This window comes from Macrotis lagotis, chromosome 1, assembly GCF_037893015.1.
Source record: "Macrotis lagotis isolate mMagLag1 chromosome 1, bilby.v1.9.chrom.fasta, whole genome shotgun sequence".
Classification (NCBI taxonomy): Eukaryota; Metazoa; Chordata; class Mammalia; order Peramelemorphia; family Peramelidae; genus Macrotis; species Macrotis lagotis.
Window position 1 is genome coordinate 294,490,188 of NC_133658.1, and position 16,743 is coordinate 294,506,930.

The 16,743-nt window shown below is 42.3% G+C and overlaps 1 protein-coding gene across 8 annotated transcripts in view; it reads left to right on the top strand.

The window, feature by feature from the left end:
* RGS3 (regulator of G protein signaling 3) overlaps window positions 1-16,743 on the top strand; it is a 183,041-nt gene that overhangs the window by 148,378 nt on the left and 17,920 nt on the right. For 5 of the 8 annotated variants that reach the window (XM_074211134.1, XM_074211136.1, XM_074211135.1 and 2 more), the window contains 2 exons: window positions 2,244-3,221; window positions 9,315-9,379. In XM_074211134.1, the coding sequence (XP_074067235.1) occupies window positions 2,244-3,221; window positions 9,315-9,379 (1,043 nt within the window). The other 3 variants (XM_074211141.1, XM_074211140.1, XM_074211143.1) reach the window with 3 other exon arrangements.

Sequence of the window (16,743 nt, forward strand, 5' to 3'; positions counted from 1 at the left end):
CACTTCCCTGGAGAGATAGACCTGAGGGTGCTCTGCCTTGGTGGTGGCACTGGCTATGGATAAGAATTGACTGACTGATTTTTTTTTTTCTGCTGAGCACAAGGAAGCAGGTAGAGAATTGTCTGGGAGAGTGAGAATTGTGTTTTGCTGATGAACGCCTTTGGTGGGTAGAATGGCAATCCAGGATTTGGAACTTGGGAGTGAGGAGATTGCTTCTCAGGGAGCAGCAGGCTCTGGGTCACATGTAAAAGGGAAACTATCAATGCCCTAGCTCTAAGGCTTCCTCAGATCCCTTTTTCAGTGTGTCAGGGAACGGCCCTGCAGAATGGAAGTCCAGCCCTTCTTTTCTAAGAATGGACACTGCTCTGGTGAGACAGAGAGAGAGAGAGAGAGAGAGAGAGAGAGAGAGAGAGAGAGAGAGAGAGAGAGAGAGAGAGAGAGTGAGTGTGCGCTCAAGCTTGCCTAGGGATGGGGGGGGTGGGGGGAAGGGGGACTGAGGGGAGGAGGGAAAGCAAAGCAAAGTGGAGCAGAGGAGGAGCTGGGCCAGAGGCTTCAGTTCTCAGGAATTTAGTGGGGTTTAGCTGTGGGGGGAGAAAATTGATTTATTTTCCCGGCTCTACATTTGACCTCTGAAAGTTTTCTTCTGTCCAAAGTGCTTTCGTGAGTATTATTTGAGAGATTCTTATTAAGTTTTCTCAAAATCCTGTACAATAAGTAAATTGGTAGGGCTGGAATTTGGAGCTTAGATTTCCTTACTCCTGCTGCAGTTTCTTTTCCATTAAACTGCAGTGCTGAAATTGGGTCCAGGGTCAGAGTGTGTCTGAGCAGAGGATGGAGAGGGATGGCTCAGAACTGTGCCCCCAAACTTCTTCTCTTCTTCCAGTGTGGAGAACTTGGTGATATCCTTGTTGATTGTCAAGGCAGAGTTGTCATTCCAGGCCACAGGGAGGACATCCTGATATAAAATCAAGGAGATTCCATCCTTAAGGAGAAGATACTGCTCTCATTCTATAGCGAGAATCTCACTGGCAGCATTTTCCAGAAGGCAGTTTAAGTTTTTTCTTGCTGGTTGGTATTTTTGTCATTGTTCATTCAGATGGGATTCTAGAACTTTCCCACTCACAACTAATCCTAACTCCAGGCAAGGAATGAAAGGATTGACATAATTCAAGTATCTTTTAGCAATGGTTCAGATGTGACTAAGGGTACCTAGAGGACCCCAGTGAGAAATCCTGTCTCTTTATGTTCCTAGGGACCAAGCAAAAAAAGTGTCAGAATTTCGGGAAGTAGAATGTCTCCTTAGTTTGTTGCCCCTGGGTCCTGATGCATAGAGGGAAAGCAAAAATTAACCCACTGGTCCCTCTTTGCTCTCTTAGGGGTAAGGTATAGTAAAGTCCCCCAAAATATTAGTGCTGGTTAAATACCCCTTTTACTTTTCACTTTCTTGTTCATTCTTTTCTATCTTTAATACAATGGCATGATCTGTCCTTTGCTAAACTCATCCAGAAACTACCATGTGGGTTGAGTGGATACATTGTGGTAGCCTTTGCATACCAAACCTTTGGTTAGTCTAGTCCAAGGAAGGTGGTAATTGAATCTTGCTACATACAGTGAGGAGCCTCTTTGTCTCTCCATGCATGCCTTTGGCTTTCTGTTCTGACTTTTTGGCCCCTGACTGATCTTAGAGATCTCTGGCTATGTGGGACTCCCTAAATGGTAGAGAATCAGTCCTCAGGTAACAGGTTGTCATTTGGGATGTGGGCAGGTTGGAAGAACCTGGTGAAGAATTTTTCGTTTGGATTCCTTAGAGGACTTGAATTTAGGTCTCAGCCCTGCTCCTTTATACATTTGTGGTTGCAGGCAAATCACTTCATCCCTCTGGGTCTTGCTTTCTTATCTATAAAATAAAGATCTGGATAATCTCTGAAATTTCTTTCAATTAAAAATCCCATGGTCCTATGGCCACCAGCCTTAGGTATATGAGCTAAAACTTCTGGGATCTTTACACATTCTGATGTTCTTTTTTGTTGTTGTTGTTTTTGTTTTTGCAAGGCAGTAAGGTGGCTTGCCCCAAGATCACACTAGACAATTATTAAGTGTTTGAGGTCACATTTGAACTCAGGTCCCCCTGACTCCAGGGCCAGTGCTCTATCCATTGCACCACATAGCTGCTCCAGTCTGATGTTCTTTGGTCTCATTTTGTTCATGTTCTCTGTCTCTGTCTCTTTTTTTTTCTACTCCAGATGCTTGAGACAGACGTGGATGAAAAAAGAGAGATGCCTTCTGAGGAGGAGGTACCCCCTTCTTCTCTGGTCGGGGCTAATGGGACACCTGAGGAAGTGGGGCCTCCTGAGAAAAACCATTCCCAAAAGGAGATGCTTGCAGGGGAGACCACAAACCTAGAGGTGCCCTTACCTACTGAAGGGGTGACCAATCAGGTATCTGGGAAACATAACCCTCCTGAGAACAACTCATACCAAGTGGAGCAACCTGCAGGGGAGGCCACAAGCCTGGAGGTGGCCCATCCTTCTGAGGGGGTGACCAATAAGGCATCTGGGGAGCAAAGCCCTCCTGAGAACAACCCATCCCAAGCAGAGCCACCTGCAGAGGAGGCCACAAGCCTGGAGGTGCCCCTGCCTGCTGAGGGGGTGGCCAATAGGACACCTGAAGAACCTGGGCCTCCTGCCAGTGACTGTCCTCAAGAGGAAATGCCCACAGAGGAGGCTACAGGCTCTAGAGCCCCTCCCTTAAATGACAAGCAACCCTTTGTGATCCCTGAGGTCCGCCTGGACTGCACCTTCAGTCAGAGCTTAGGGGCAGAAGGGATAGAGCAGGATGATGCCTTGGATGAAGAGGCTGAAGAAGAAGAGGAAGAAGTAGAAGGTGAAGAGGAGTATGAGGATGAGGATGATGAAAGTGATGACAGCTACCTCGACCGAAATGAGGCAAAGCGATGCAGCATGATTGAGACCTCAGGGACCACAGGGCCATTCATGCTGACAGTGCAGAACTCTCTACGGCGCCGCACCCACAGTGAGGGCAGCCTTTTGCAGGAGACCAAGAGTCACTGCTTCACCTCAGACACCACCCTCAATTGCTCTGATGGGGAGGGCAAGAAGAGTGGTTGGGCCCTGGCCTCCCCCAGAATGACAAAGAAGGAGTTGACCCACAATGGGGGTTCCCTGCACCACCTTTCTCTCTTCTTTACAGGACATAAAAAGGTAAGTTAGAATGCCTTCTGGAGGAGATTGGGAACCCAATCATGGATCAGGGACAAAGACCCTGCTGAGAATTTGAGAGTGGACCAGGATTTCACCAGTATAATACTCAAGATCAGAGATTTAGATCTGGGAGGGATCTCCTAATCCTACCTCCTCATCTTTTAGAGAAAGAGACAAAGAAAACATAGAAAGTTTAAATGATTTGCCCAAATTCATGCAGGTAATAAGTAGTAGAGGAAGTATTATTTTTGTTATTGAGTCCCAATTCTGTATGATCCCATTTGGGGTTTTCTTGGCAAAGACACTGCTGTGGTTTCTCATTTTCTTCTCTAGCTCATTTGACAGATGAGGAATCTGAGGCAAACAGGGTTAAGTGACTTGCTTAAGTCAATGCAGCTGATAAACATCTGAGACTAGATTTGAACTCAGGTCCTCCTCACTCCAGGCCCAGTGAAAGACAAGATTATAAATCTTTTCTAGGAAAAAAGACCTCCTGAGAATAATCCATCCCAAAGAGAGCCACCTGCAGGGAAAGGCTACAAGCCTGGAGGTGCCCCTGTCTGTTGAGGAGGTGGCCAATAAGGGCACCTGGAAAACATGGGCCTCCTGTCAGTGACTGTCCTCAAGAGGAAGTGTCCACATAGAGGAAGCTATGGACTCTAGAGCCTCTACCTTAAGTGACAAGCAGCCCTTTATGATTCTCTGAGGTCTGCCTGGAATACTCCTTCAGTCAGAGCTTAGGGATAGAGCAGGATGGTTCCTTGGATGAAGAGACTGAACTTCTATGCTAGAAACCAGAAGGGTGGGGCTTATAAAAATTATAAAACAATAATCCTTGCTTTCATGCATGAAGTTTATAACTTAGTTAAGAAAACAAGCACCAACTCAAGAGTCAGTAGGATCTGAGTTCAAATGCAGCTTCAGTCACTTGACACTTACTAGCTGTGTGACCCTGGGCAAATCACTTAACTCTTCATTGCCTCATATCTAGGACCATCTTCAGTCATCCTGATTCATATCTGGCCACTGGACCCAGATAGCTCTGGAGGAGAAAGTAAGGCTGGTGACTTTGCACAGCATCCCCTCACTCAAATCATTCACATGCTTATCATGGCATTACTTCCCTGATATCATGGTGGTCTTCAAAAATGAAGGACAGACATCATCATTACAATTTTTAAAAGTAATAAGACAATACAGCCATATAAGAGATATTACAGGGTAGCAGATGCTAAAATTCCAAAAGTGTGGCACAAAACACTAATTCAGAGGATGACGGCCCTTGAATCTCTGTGACCTGGAATGGGCTGAGGAGGTGTCTCAAGGATAGTGAGACTGAAGAGGGCTTTGAAGGATGGTAGGATTTGACTCTCTTGAGGCAGAGGAGAGAGGAATAGAGGCAGGAATCTATAAAGAGGGTTTGTTTTGGTGGCAATGAGTAGATTTTGACTGAGGCTAGAGAGGGAGGGTGGGACCTTGAGTAGCAGGCTGAAAAGACTGGATTTGGTGATGGAGATGTTAGAAAAGAAAGCCCATTTTCTTTCTGGTCATCCTTGTCACAAGAAATATTTTCTTTATGATAATTTGAGACTCAGGGTCTGTGGAGATAGGTCAGATTTCAGGGAGTGCAGAAGCTCTATTTCTGCATCCTGATCTTTAGACCTTATGGAGATATTTATTTTTTAAAATTTGTATTTTACTGACACTCTTTTTCTATGTGGCTATTACTTCCCAGTGATACTCCCTTGTCCCTTTTTCACCATGATACTCCCTTGTCCCTTTTTCACTGTGATACTCCCTTGTCCCTTTTTCAAAACAAAGATGGAAAGCTGAGCAAAAGAAGAATAATGTATTGGCTACAAAACAGTTCTTGATAAGTCTTTCTTGACTTGCCTGGGAGCAAAAAAGGTTACCCTTTTCTGGCAAGTAGGAAAACTGATGCCCAGAGGGGGACAGATACTTACCTTGAGTCACTCAGGGACTGAACTCTGTGATTATCAGGACACCTTTCATAAACCAGATTTTTAATAAATGCTTACTGAGGGGAGGCTAGGTGGCGCAGTGGATAAAGCACCAGCCCTGGAGTTAGGAGTACCTGGGTTCAAATCTGGTCTCAGACACTTAATAATTACCTAGCTGTGTGGCCTTGGGCAAGCCACTTAACCCCAGTTGCTTTGCAAAAAACCCAAAACAAAACAAAAAAAACCTAAAAAAATAAATAAATAAATGCTTACTGAATTGAATGGGGTGAGGCCCATGCTTAAATTAATCCTGAAAGCATTCTGTCTCAAGAATTTGATGGGTTTTAAATGAGATATTGGCACCAGAACATTGGAAGCTCATTAGTGGAGCAGTATTGAGAAAAAAAATTCCAATAGGCTGGATCAGAGGAGCAGAGATTTAGAGCTGGCTTAGCTCTGCCCTCTAGTGGAGAGGAACTCCCACCAAGGGTCCTGAGCAGCGATTTGGTGGCTCCTTCTGTCTGTGTTCAAAGATTGTGATCTTCAGGACCATGGTTTTCCAATCCTCAGAACTGACTCAGAGCCTTACCCAGAGACTATTTGCCAGTCTAAAGTGGCAATAAGATTGTCCTCCTTCAAAGCATTGATGTTTTCAGTAGTTTTTAGCTGTGTCCACTCTTCCAACCCTATTTGATGTTTTCTTGGCAAAGATAATGGGATTGGTTTGCTGTTTTCTTTTGCAACTCATTTTACAGATGAGGAAACTGAGGCAAACAGAGTTAAGCGACTTACTCAGGGTAATATAGCTAGTGAGTATTGAGGCCTGATTTGAACTCAAGAAGAGTCTTCCTGTCTCGAGGCCTGGTACACTCTTACCTACTGCATCACCTAACTGCCCACTCCTTTAGCAAATTTCTTGCTTTAAAATCTTTTGTTTCCTTCCTTCCTTCTTTTTTTTTCTGCTCTCCCCCCCCCAAAAGGAATCCTACTTCCTCAGTTTATATAACTTTAGTCAAGAAGAAAGCCTAATTATCTTAGAATCATAGAAAGTTAGAACTAAATGGAATCTTAATCTCAAAAAAACTCCTCCCAGAGGGAGGAGCCCAGAGTATGATTGATTTGTTCAAAGAAATCAAAACAAAATAAGTTATTGAGAGAGCCAGGATGAAAGATCAGCTTTACTGATTCCTAGGCCTTCTCTCCTTCATGTCCAAAAACAGCCACAGAAGTTAGTTCTCTTTTAAAACTTCCTTAACCTATAACTTCCCAATAGACCTATTCTTTCCTGTGCTTAGGAAAAAATTCTGAATCATTTACCTTTGAAATGTTCTCTTTTCCACAGATTTTCCTTCATCAGGAGATCTTCCTTTGAGTAGAAGTGAGGTCTAGAGTGTTATGGTTAACAGTAATAACTTATTTATAATGACTTACTATTAGTAAGTCAATAAACATTTGTTATTTACTTACCATGACCAGGCAATATGTTAAATGCTAGGCAGAGGAAAAAAAAGCAAAAATCCTGTCTCTGCCTCATGGAACCCATATACTAATGGGGGGAAAGCATGGAAACAACTATATACATACAAAATATCAAGAAAGGAAGAGGACAGGAGGAGACAGAGAGACTACCTAGACTTTCTACAGAAGGTAGGACTTGAACAGAGTCCTGAAGAAGGCCAGAGAAACAAATGCTAACATTTACAGAGTATTTAAAAGGTTTTCAAAGCATTTTATAGATTGTTTCTCATTTATATTATGAGGAGATATTATTATTATCCTCATTTTGCAGAAAAAAAACCCAAGATAGAAAGACATTTAAATGTCTTTTCCAGAATCATCCAACTAGTAAGTGTCCTTCCAACTCCAGGTCCAGAGCTCTATCCAGGACATCAGTCTGGCAGAGTATTTGGAGGGGAAAAAACCTCAGTTGGTCTGAGAATCCAGGTCATTTCAATTTGATGTTGAATTGATTTGAGAATCAGGACTTCTAGGTTAATCCTTACTCAAATACTTCCATTTATAGTCCTTCCATTTACCTACCAGTAAAGTAAGTAGCGTTATAACATTTTGATTGTTTTTTTTCTCCCCTCCTTCAGGGGTCCTTCCCTTTACTACTTCTCCTCCTTCCTCCAGTTCCTGGGTCTGTCATGATTCCTGTTTGTGAATGGAAAGATCATGTGCCTGGGAATCAGGAAGTCTGAGTATTATGTCCAGATCACCACTAATTTCAGTAAATCTCTTAACCATAACTATCCATGTTCAAGATACTATTCTGAGCATTGGAACTACTGTACAACCTTGGACAATGCTCTGCTACTATCAGAGTTTCTGTGTCCCCTTAATCTCTAAGAACTTTTCTAATTTGGATATTCTGTGACTGTGACTTTGAGCCCTGATCTCTTTCCTGAGGGCCAGCTTTGGGAGTCTGGGAGGATCTCCTTGAGGAGGTGGTCAAGCTTGAGTTTGACAGATTCCAGCAGACACCAGAATCAAGAAAAGTCCTGCCCAACAATGCAAGGAAGTTTCTTCCCATGTTTGAACTGCTTTGATTTCCCTAACTCCTGAAGAGGGAGGAGGGGAGTAGGAGAGGTTCAAGAATACTATTGTGCTGGGCTGATAAACTGCGGAAGCTTAAGGTTAGAATGGAAGGAAGCCCAGCGCCAGGCTGAGGGGCCAGAGGAACTGGTTCCCACGGGCGGGGGTGCCATGTAGAGAGACTGGTATAGGAAAGTGGGGGCCAAGTTGTGCCAAAAGGAGGCACAAATAGAGTATCTGTGTGTAGTTACTTCCCTCAAAACTAAAAAGAAGAGAAGAGAAAAATGCTACAATCCGCACATTTGTAAGAATTAACTAGCTTCTGTGATAAAACAGCATCCCACTTAATTGTCATATGAACCCATCCCAGGGCACAGAACATTTACTGCCCCCAACCAATCAATCCATCAACTAGTTTTCTTTAGGTATCTATACTCCATGGGCAGTGCTATGGGAAATTTAAGAAAATGAGATTCCTGCCTTAGAAAAGCTTACAGTCTAGCTGGAGAGAAAAGACTCATTGTTTTTGCAATTAGAGAGCAGTCCAGGATGGAACTGTGTGGTACAGATGTAAGCATAGTCAGAGGTCCCAGAAGGGAGAGATTATGCTGGAGGCTCAGAATGCTCTAGAGTGGACTGGAGACTTGGGCAAGGCCCGAAAGAATGGGCAGGGTTTGTTTAGGTCAGAAGAAGAGCAGAGATAATTATTTAGATAGAAAGGAAGGGCAGAAGCCAGAAGCTCAAGTGGGAAGGTAGGAATAGACATGACCCGTGCAAAAGCTGGCAAGTAGTGGCCTAACTAAAAGGAGCTGTGCTGCAGTGGGGAAAAAACCCAAACTTGGAGTGAGAGGTCTGGTTCTGTTCCTTATTATTATCCCAGTGACCATGAGCAAATCAGATCAGTACCCTTTGTCTGAATCTCACTTTCTTATCTGAAAAACAAGGGGGTTGGTCTAGATAAACCCTTCAGGGATCTTCCAACTTTGTCAGTGATCCTGTGATTCATGAGTTGGAGAGTAAGATGCTGCTAGGTAGGTAAGGTTGGGAGATCATCTTGAGCTTAATGCCTAAGTAGCCAATATATCATTGTAGAGTGACTGCAGCATTGGACTTTGAGTCAGGACTTATGGGTTTTAATTCCTTCAGTCATTAAAACACACATACTTATATACATACAAACACATGTACACCCATGTGATCTTGGATGCTGATGTCAGAATTTAACAATGGCCAATAGGGAGCAGGTTTAAATTCATTTCTCCAAGTTAGCCCTTGCTTTACAAACCTGGCCCAAGTCAACCAAGGCTGTGCCTCCTTTGGAGTGGCAAGTTAGAAGCCAGAGGCACTGTTTGGGCTAGGGATAACCATCTGTCTGCTGAAGGTTGTGTTCTCCCCCCCTCCCCACTCCACTATTTCTTACTCTGATCCTAGCTCCCAAAGCAGCACTTCATTGGTAGAGGCTTTTAGGCAAACTCTTTCCCCAAGAGCTTAGGACCAGGGAGGAAGATCTAGACTTCCAAATTTCTGGACCTCTAGGCTCCGCCTGTCCTAGCTATAACTTTCTTAATGGAAACAAAACATCTTCATCTTTCCCCAGCTGAGTGGGACTGAGGCAAGCTGTGATGATGGTGCTGAGGCGTCTGAGAAGAGGAGCAAGAAACTGTAAGTGACCCAGGCTTCTGTCATGGGCCCCTGAAGGGGCATAGCTTCTGACTTGATGCTTGCAGGTTTCTCTGGCTTGCTTGACTCTCTCCTTTCCTTTCAGATTGCTTCTACTCTGGGGAGGGGGTTACTCTCCATTTCACTGAATTCCTTCTCAAACTAGTTGCTCTCAGCCTTCGCAGGCACTTCTGTCCCTCACAGCCTTGGAGAGTCATGTGATGTTTCCTGAATTTGGATTGACTTGCTGTGTCTTTGCCCAAGGGGGAAGACAAGACAAGGTGGATTTTTTTTTTTATGTCTCTGAAGCAACCTTAGAGGATCCTGCTACCTCCTGTCTTGCTTGACACTCAGCCCATACCCTCCAAAATCAGCCTTTTAATCAGTGGCTATCTTTTCTAGGACACTACGTTGGACACATCACTTAACCTTTTTTCTATTTCAGTTTTCTTATCCTCATATGGAAGTGCTTAGCCTCATCGGCACAGTGAATAGAGTAGTGGAATGGGAGTCAGGAGGCCTGGGTTCCGGCTCAAGCTTTTTACTACTAAATTAGCATGAGAATTTTTCTCTCACTTCCCCTTTCTAGGCCTCAGTTTCCCCCATCTGCAAAATGAGGACTAGATTGCTGATATCTCTTAAATGCCTTCACTGTGTGAAGCCCTGGGGATATAGATATAGATATAGATACAACATGGACTCTGATGCCAAGGGGCTTATAGGCTCATGGAGAGGGGGAGGAGGGCAAGTGTATATTGCCTTTATCCAAGAGAGAGTGAAACAGATGATACAGAGTAATATGAACAATTTGAGGTGAGAGAGATCACTTTGAGTAAGGAATATCAGGGAAGGCATCAAGGGTGGGGGTGGTATTGACTTGGCTCAGAAGGCAAAACATTTCAACATATGGAGATGGTATTTCCATTTTAGTCATAAAGCATGTTGTGAGCAAAGAAACACCTGGAGATGGATAAGGATAGGATAAGAATGGGGAGAGGGGGCAGGATAAAGGGGTACTATAGTTTTCAAGAAAATTGAACATATGAAAATGGTATGGTATGAGACTGGGAAAATGTCTTGGAATCAAATTGTCAAGGGCCTTAAATGTTGAGGATGGGAATTTATAATTTATTTGGTAGTCACTTGAGTAGAGGAGTGATGTGATCATGGCATTGCATTAGGAATATTGTTTCAGTAAAGAGTATGAAGGATGGATTGCAGAGGGGATAAGCTGGAGGTAAGAAAATGGGATTTGGAGGTGATAAGAAGGAACTTAAGATGGGGCCAAATATCAAAGAGACTTGTGATGATAGAAATGGTTAAAAACTGGCAATTGATTGAATGCATAGGGTGGAAAAGGAGAAAGAGGATTCCAAGCTCAACAAACCTGGAAGACTAGAAAGTGCCATGAACAGAAAGAGGAGAAGAGAAGGGAGCAGGTAGGTAGGGGGAAAGCTGGTGAGCCCAGTTTTAGGCAGTTTTTTATGGTGTGGGAAAAACCTCCAGGGAAGATATTGAACAGACAGACAACAGAGATCTGGTGTCCTGGTGAGAGGTAGAAGTGGAGAGAACAACTGAGAAGTTATCTGTGGAGGAGCAGGGGATCTGGAGATAGAGGAAGCTTCTGAGACTATCCAGTTTAACCTCCTCATTTTACAAATAAAATCAAGATCCCAAGTGATTTGTGTGTTGTGGTTAGTAGCCAAGCTGAGATTTGAAACCCTGCTCTCTGTCTTTAGATTCAGTGTGTACCCACCCCACTTCACAAGACCAAGAACTTTTCACCAGCCCTTGCTGTTTCTGTAACCACCCCCTGAAATTCTCACCTGCCTTTTGTAATAGGTACTATTTATTTTGTATCTCTTATAAGCTGATTTATAGTCAGTAACCAGCTCATAATTTAAATATACCATGTTAGAGTTATCAGGGTCAAAAGTTTTTCTTTTTTGCTGACACAGAGAAGGAAAAATACTTGATTCTTCCATATATTAGGGCAGTCAAGCGACTGAAAAAAGTGAGAGTTTAGCCATTTGACCTGTTTCCTAGAAGTAGAGGTGATGGTGACTGCTGTCAAGATTCTATTCTAGTCTATCACTGTTTTCAAACTTCTTGGGTACATTGGTAATTTATAAGTTGTGACTTTTTTTTTCCTGTTAAAGTTCATGGGATGAAGGAACTTTTAAATCAGCTAAGAAGCAGTATATGCCAGGTGGAATTACAAAGAAAAATACAAGACAGACCTTGATCTCATGGAGGTCACAATCTAACCAGGGAGATAGCATGCAAACTGTCTATTTACTCATATCTATCTATGGTCAATCGGAAATAATCCACAGAGAAGAAGCCCCCAGCATTAAGAGAGATTGGGAAAGGTATTTTGCAGAAGGTGGAAGTTCAGCTAAAACTTGATGGAAACCAGGGAAATTAGGAGGTAAGATTAGAAGATGGGCCAATGAAAATGCAGAATCAACAGATAGATTGTCTTCTTCTAGGAAGGAAGCTAGTGTCACCAACATTGCAGAGAGTGGCAAAGATTGTGTGTGTGTGTGTGTGTGTGTGTTGTTTGTGTATGTGTGTGGTATAAGAAGACTGAAAAGGAAGAGTTGGGGCAGGTTATGATAGACTTTGAATGCCAAATAAAGAATTTTCTTATTTGTTCCTGGATGTGATAGGGAGACAATGGGGTTTATTGAATGGGGGATGGGGGCAGGACTATGTGTGATATGGTCAAACCTGTATTTTTAGAAAGATCAGTTGGAGAATAGGCTGGATTGTAGAAAGATTTGAGGCAGGCAGACCCTCATAGGTTTGTGTAATAGTCCTGGCCTGAGGTGATGAGGGCCTGCACCAGGATGGTGATAATATCAGAGGAGAGAAGAAGATATAAGCCAGAGACCCTGTGAAGATAAAATTGACAGATCTCTGCAACATTATGACTCTAGAAGTATGAGAGAGAGAGTAAGGAGTAATGAAGAACTCCCAGGTTCTAACTAAACCTGGCTAACTGGTAGGATGACAGTATACTCAATAGCTAATAATAACTAACATTTATATAACACAAACTATGAGCCTGGCTGTGTGCTGAATGCCCTAAAATAAATTGATATTTCATTTTACCTTCACTATAATTATTCCATTTTACAGATGAGGGAATTGAATCAAATAGAGGTTAAGTGACTTGCCCAGGGTCACGCAACTGGTAAGTGTCAGAGGCCAGATTGGTATTCAGGTCTTCCTGACTCTAGGCTTGGTGTTCTATCCACTGTACCATCAAACTGCTCTGATAATAAGGAAGTTCAGAAGAAGAGATGTTTTGGGGAAAAGATAATGAATAATTTAATATTATGTGAGACTTGAGATCATCAGAGAGATTAGGGTTAGAAAAGTATATTTGAGAATCATTAATATAGAGATAGTAATTGAATTCACAGTAACTGAGATCAACCATATGAAAGAATATGGAAGGATAGGAGAAGTCCCAACTGTCAGTCTGCTGGTATAAGAAATTTTCTTCTGAGGTCTTAAGAATTTCCCTCCATTTTATCCTTTCCTCTTTAACTCCTACTACACTAGGACTTCTGTTGCTGGCCTTTCATTTTTACTTGATTTCTGCTTCTATTCTTCTTATGCAGTGGTTATAGCATGATTTCATAATTCCCCTTTCTAAATTCCCTCTGTTCAATCAGACACCACTTGGAATTGCATCTGCTCCAAAAAGCTTTCCCCACTTAACTTTCAAAGTAGCAATAATTCCCATGACATACAACTCCCATGGATCTTTTCTTCCTTCATCATGGTATTAGATTTAATCCTTTGCTTATTGCATAGTGGAAATACTTATACTTTAAAAAAAATCTTATAAGGATTAGAGAGTAAATTCCTAGGGCTATTGTTCCTTAATTTTCTGTGCACTGATATATACAGAGACAGCTCTGAAAATGACAGTGATTCAGAGTATTTTTTTATCTGCAGAATGAGGCAATTAGACTAGATGATCTCCAAGGTCCTCCCATTTCAAAAAGTCTGTAAAAAGATTGATCTTTTGTATAGTTGATATTTCTTAATGTTTCACCTGGAGATAATTTTTTTTTAAATTTTACTTTCCCCCAATTGTAATGTAATATAATATAATACAGTTTTTTTAGGTTTTTTTTTTTTTGCAAGGCAAATGGGGTAAGTGGCTTGCCCAAGGCCACATGGCTAGGTAATTATTAAGTGTCTGAGACTGGATTTGAACCCAGGTACTCCTGACTCCAAGGCCAGTGCTTTATCCACTATGCCACCTAGCCGCCCAATATAATACAGTTTTAAAAAATATGTTTTATTTATTTTTTCCAACCTTGTGCAATGGCAGTTTTCAACAATCATTTTTTGGCAAGGTTTTAAATTTCACTTTTTTCTCCCTTTCTTCCCCCCCCCCCCTTTTTTAAAGGTTTTTGCAAGGCAATGAGGTTAAGTAGCTTGCCTGAGGCCACATAGCTAGGTAATTATTAAGTGTCTGAGACCAGATTTGAACCCAGCTACTCCTGACTCCAGGGCCGGTGCTTTATCCGCTACGCCACCTAGCCACCCCCTTCCCCTCTCTTCTTGATAGAAAACATTTTACTATAGGCTATACATGTATAGTCATGCTGAACATAGATCCCTATTAATCATATTGGGAAAGAAGAATTGAATAAATCAAAATGGAAAAAAATAGAGGAAAAAACATATGCATATGACAACTTTTTTCTTTAATTTATTTACACCTTACTAAAATATTCTTAAGAATAAACATAATACCCCTCCCCCACAAAAATATAAAACTTCGTGAGAAATAAAGTAAAAGAAAGAGGGAAAAAATGTGTTTTAGTCTGTGTTCTGATACCATCAACCTTGTCTTGGGTGGATCACTTTCTTTATCATAAGTCCATCATAGAGGTTATTTCCATATTTTTCCACAGTTGCTGTTGCTGATTGTAATTCCCTCCATCCATTCCTCCCCACTACCATATATTATATTTTCTTTCTCACTTGGTCCCTCTTCAAGAGTGTGCCATGGGGCAGCCGAGTGGTGCAGTGGATAGAGAACTGGCCTGGGGGCAAGAGACCCTAAGCCCACATCCCACCCCAGAGACCCTGCAATCACTGGGTCCCATGGTCTCAGATAGACCACCCAGTCCCAGAATCTTACAAAAGGTAAAAAAGAAAATGTGTTATATCTGACTATCCTCTCCCATGATATTACCCTCTCCTCTATTACTCACATCCCCTCCCCTCCCCTGTCCCCCTTCTTTCCCTTTTCTTCTAGATATCTATACCCTATTGAGTGTGTATGCTGTTTCCTCTCTGAGACATTTCTGATGAGAATGAAGGCTCCCTCATTCCCCCCCTTCTCCCCTTCCATTCCATTGCAAAAGCTATTTCTTGACTCCTTTACATGAAATATCTTAGCCTATTCTACCTCTCCTTTCTCTTACTCCCAGTACATTTTCCTTTCACCCATTGACTCCATTTTTACTATATATTATATCTTCAAATTCAGTTCTGTCTTGTGCCTCATTTATAAAAGCTCCTTCTACCTGCTGTATTAAATGAGAAGGTTCTTATGAGTATTATCAGTATTATCTTTCATGCAGGAATACACACAGTTCATCATCATTAAGTCCCTCGTAATTTACCCTTTTTTTTTAGTTTTTTTAGGGTTTTTTTGCAAGGCATTGGTGTTAAGTGGCTTGCCCAAGGCCACACGGCTAGGTAATTATTAAATGTCTGAGGCCACATTTGAACTCAGGTCCTTCTGACTCCAGGGCCGGTACTCTATCCACTGCGCCACCTAACTGCCCCATAATTTACCCTTCTTAAAAAATAATTTACCCTTCCTATCCACTCTCTATGCTTCACCTGAATCCTGTACTTGAAGGTTAAACTTTCTGTTCATCCCTGGTTATTTCAACCGGAACATTTGAAAATCCCCTGTTTCATTGAAAATCCATCTTTTCCCCTGGAAGAGGATGTTCATTTTTACTGGGTAGTTGATTCTTGTTTGCATTACAAACTCTTTTGACTACTGAAATATTATATTCCAAACCCTATGAGCCCTTAATGTAGTTGCTGCTAAGTCCTGTGTGATCCTGACTGGAACTCCACGATAGTTGAATTGTGTCCTTTTGGCTGCTTATCATATTATCCCTTTGACTTGGGAGTTCTGGAACTTGGTTATAATATTCCTGGGGGTTGTTCTTTTTGGATCTCTGTCTAGGGGACAGAGATTTTTCCCTCTGCTTCTTGGATATCAGGGCAATATTTCCTGTAGAAATTCTTTAAAAATGAGGTCAAGGTTCTTTTCCTGATCATGACTTTAAGGTATCCCAATAATTTTTAAATTATCTTTCCTGGATCTGTTTTCCAAAACAGTTGTAAATTAACTTCCTTTAGCTCCATTCTACATCTGAAGGATTTATTTTCCTCAGAGAGCTTTCTCATCTCCTTTTCCATCTGACTAATTCTGCTTTTTAAAGCATTCTTCTCCTCAGTAACTTTTTGAACTGTTTTATCCATTTGGTCTAAGCTGGTTTGTAACATGTTATTTTCTTCAGCATTTTTTTTTGTATCTCTTTGACTAAGCTGCTGACTTCTTTTTCATGTTTTTCCTGCATATCTCTCATTTCTTTTCCCAATTTTTCTTCTATCTTCCTTACTTGATTTTCAAAATCTTTTTTGAGCTCTGTCATAGCCTGAACCCAACTTCTTTATTTTTTGTAGTCTTTAGATGCAGAAGCTTGGACTTTCTCATCTTCTGATTGTATGGTTTGGTCTTCCATGGGACCAAAGTAATTGTCCATGGTCAGGTTCCTTTTTTTTTTCTGTTTACTCATTTCCCCAACATGTGCCTTTTGGGCTTCCTAAGCTTTTGAGTATTATTGGGACACCCTCCCCCCACAAGAACCTCATTGTGTGAGGCTCTGACTGCTCTCCTGGTTTGTGAATGACCACAAGCTCACCCCTCTGCCCCAGAGGGTGTATGTAGGGTGTCCCTGCTCTATGGGGGGGCCTTAGACTGTGACCAGGATCTGAATGTAGTCAAAGCCCTGTTCCAGGGACAGAGGATAGACCTTGGCAGTCTCTCTCTACTCCCTTACCTTCTGTGGGCTGAGTACTCAGGGTTCAACTGCCTGGAGGCTCCTGTTGGGTGGCTTTATGGACCTGCTTCCATTTCCTGGGATCTGGCTGAGCTGAGTGCCTGGGCCACACTGAGGGCCTGGACTTCACACTCGCTCTGGCAGAGGTCTCCCTGCTGATCTTCCAAGTTGTGCTTGGTGTTCCCTGGGGTGCAGGTCAGGAAACTACTTCTGCTGCCAGAAGTGTTCCCAGGTGCCCTGGGGCTG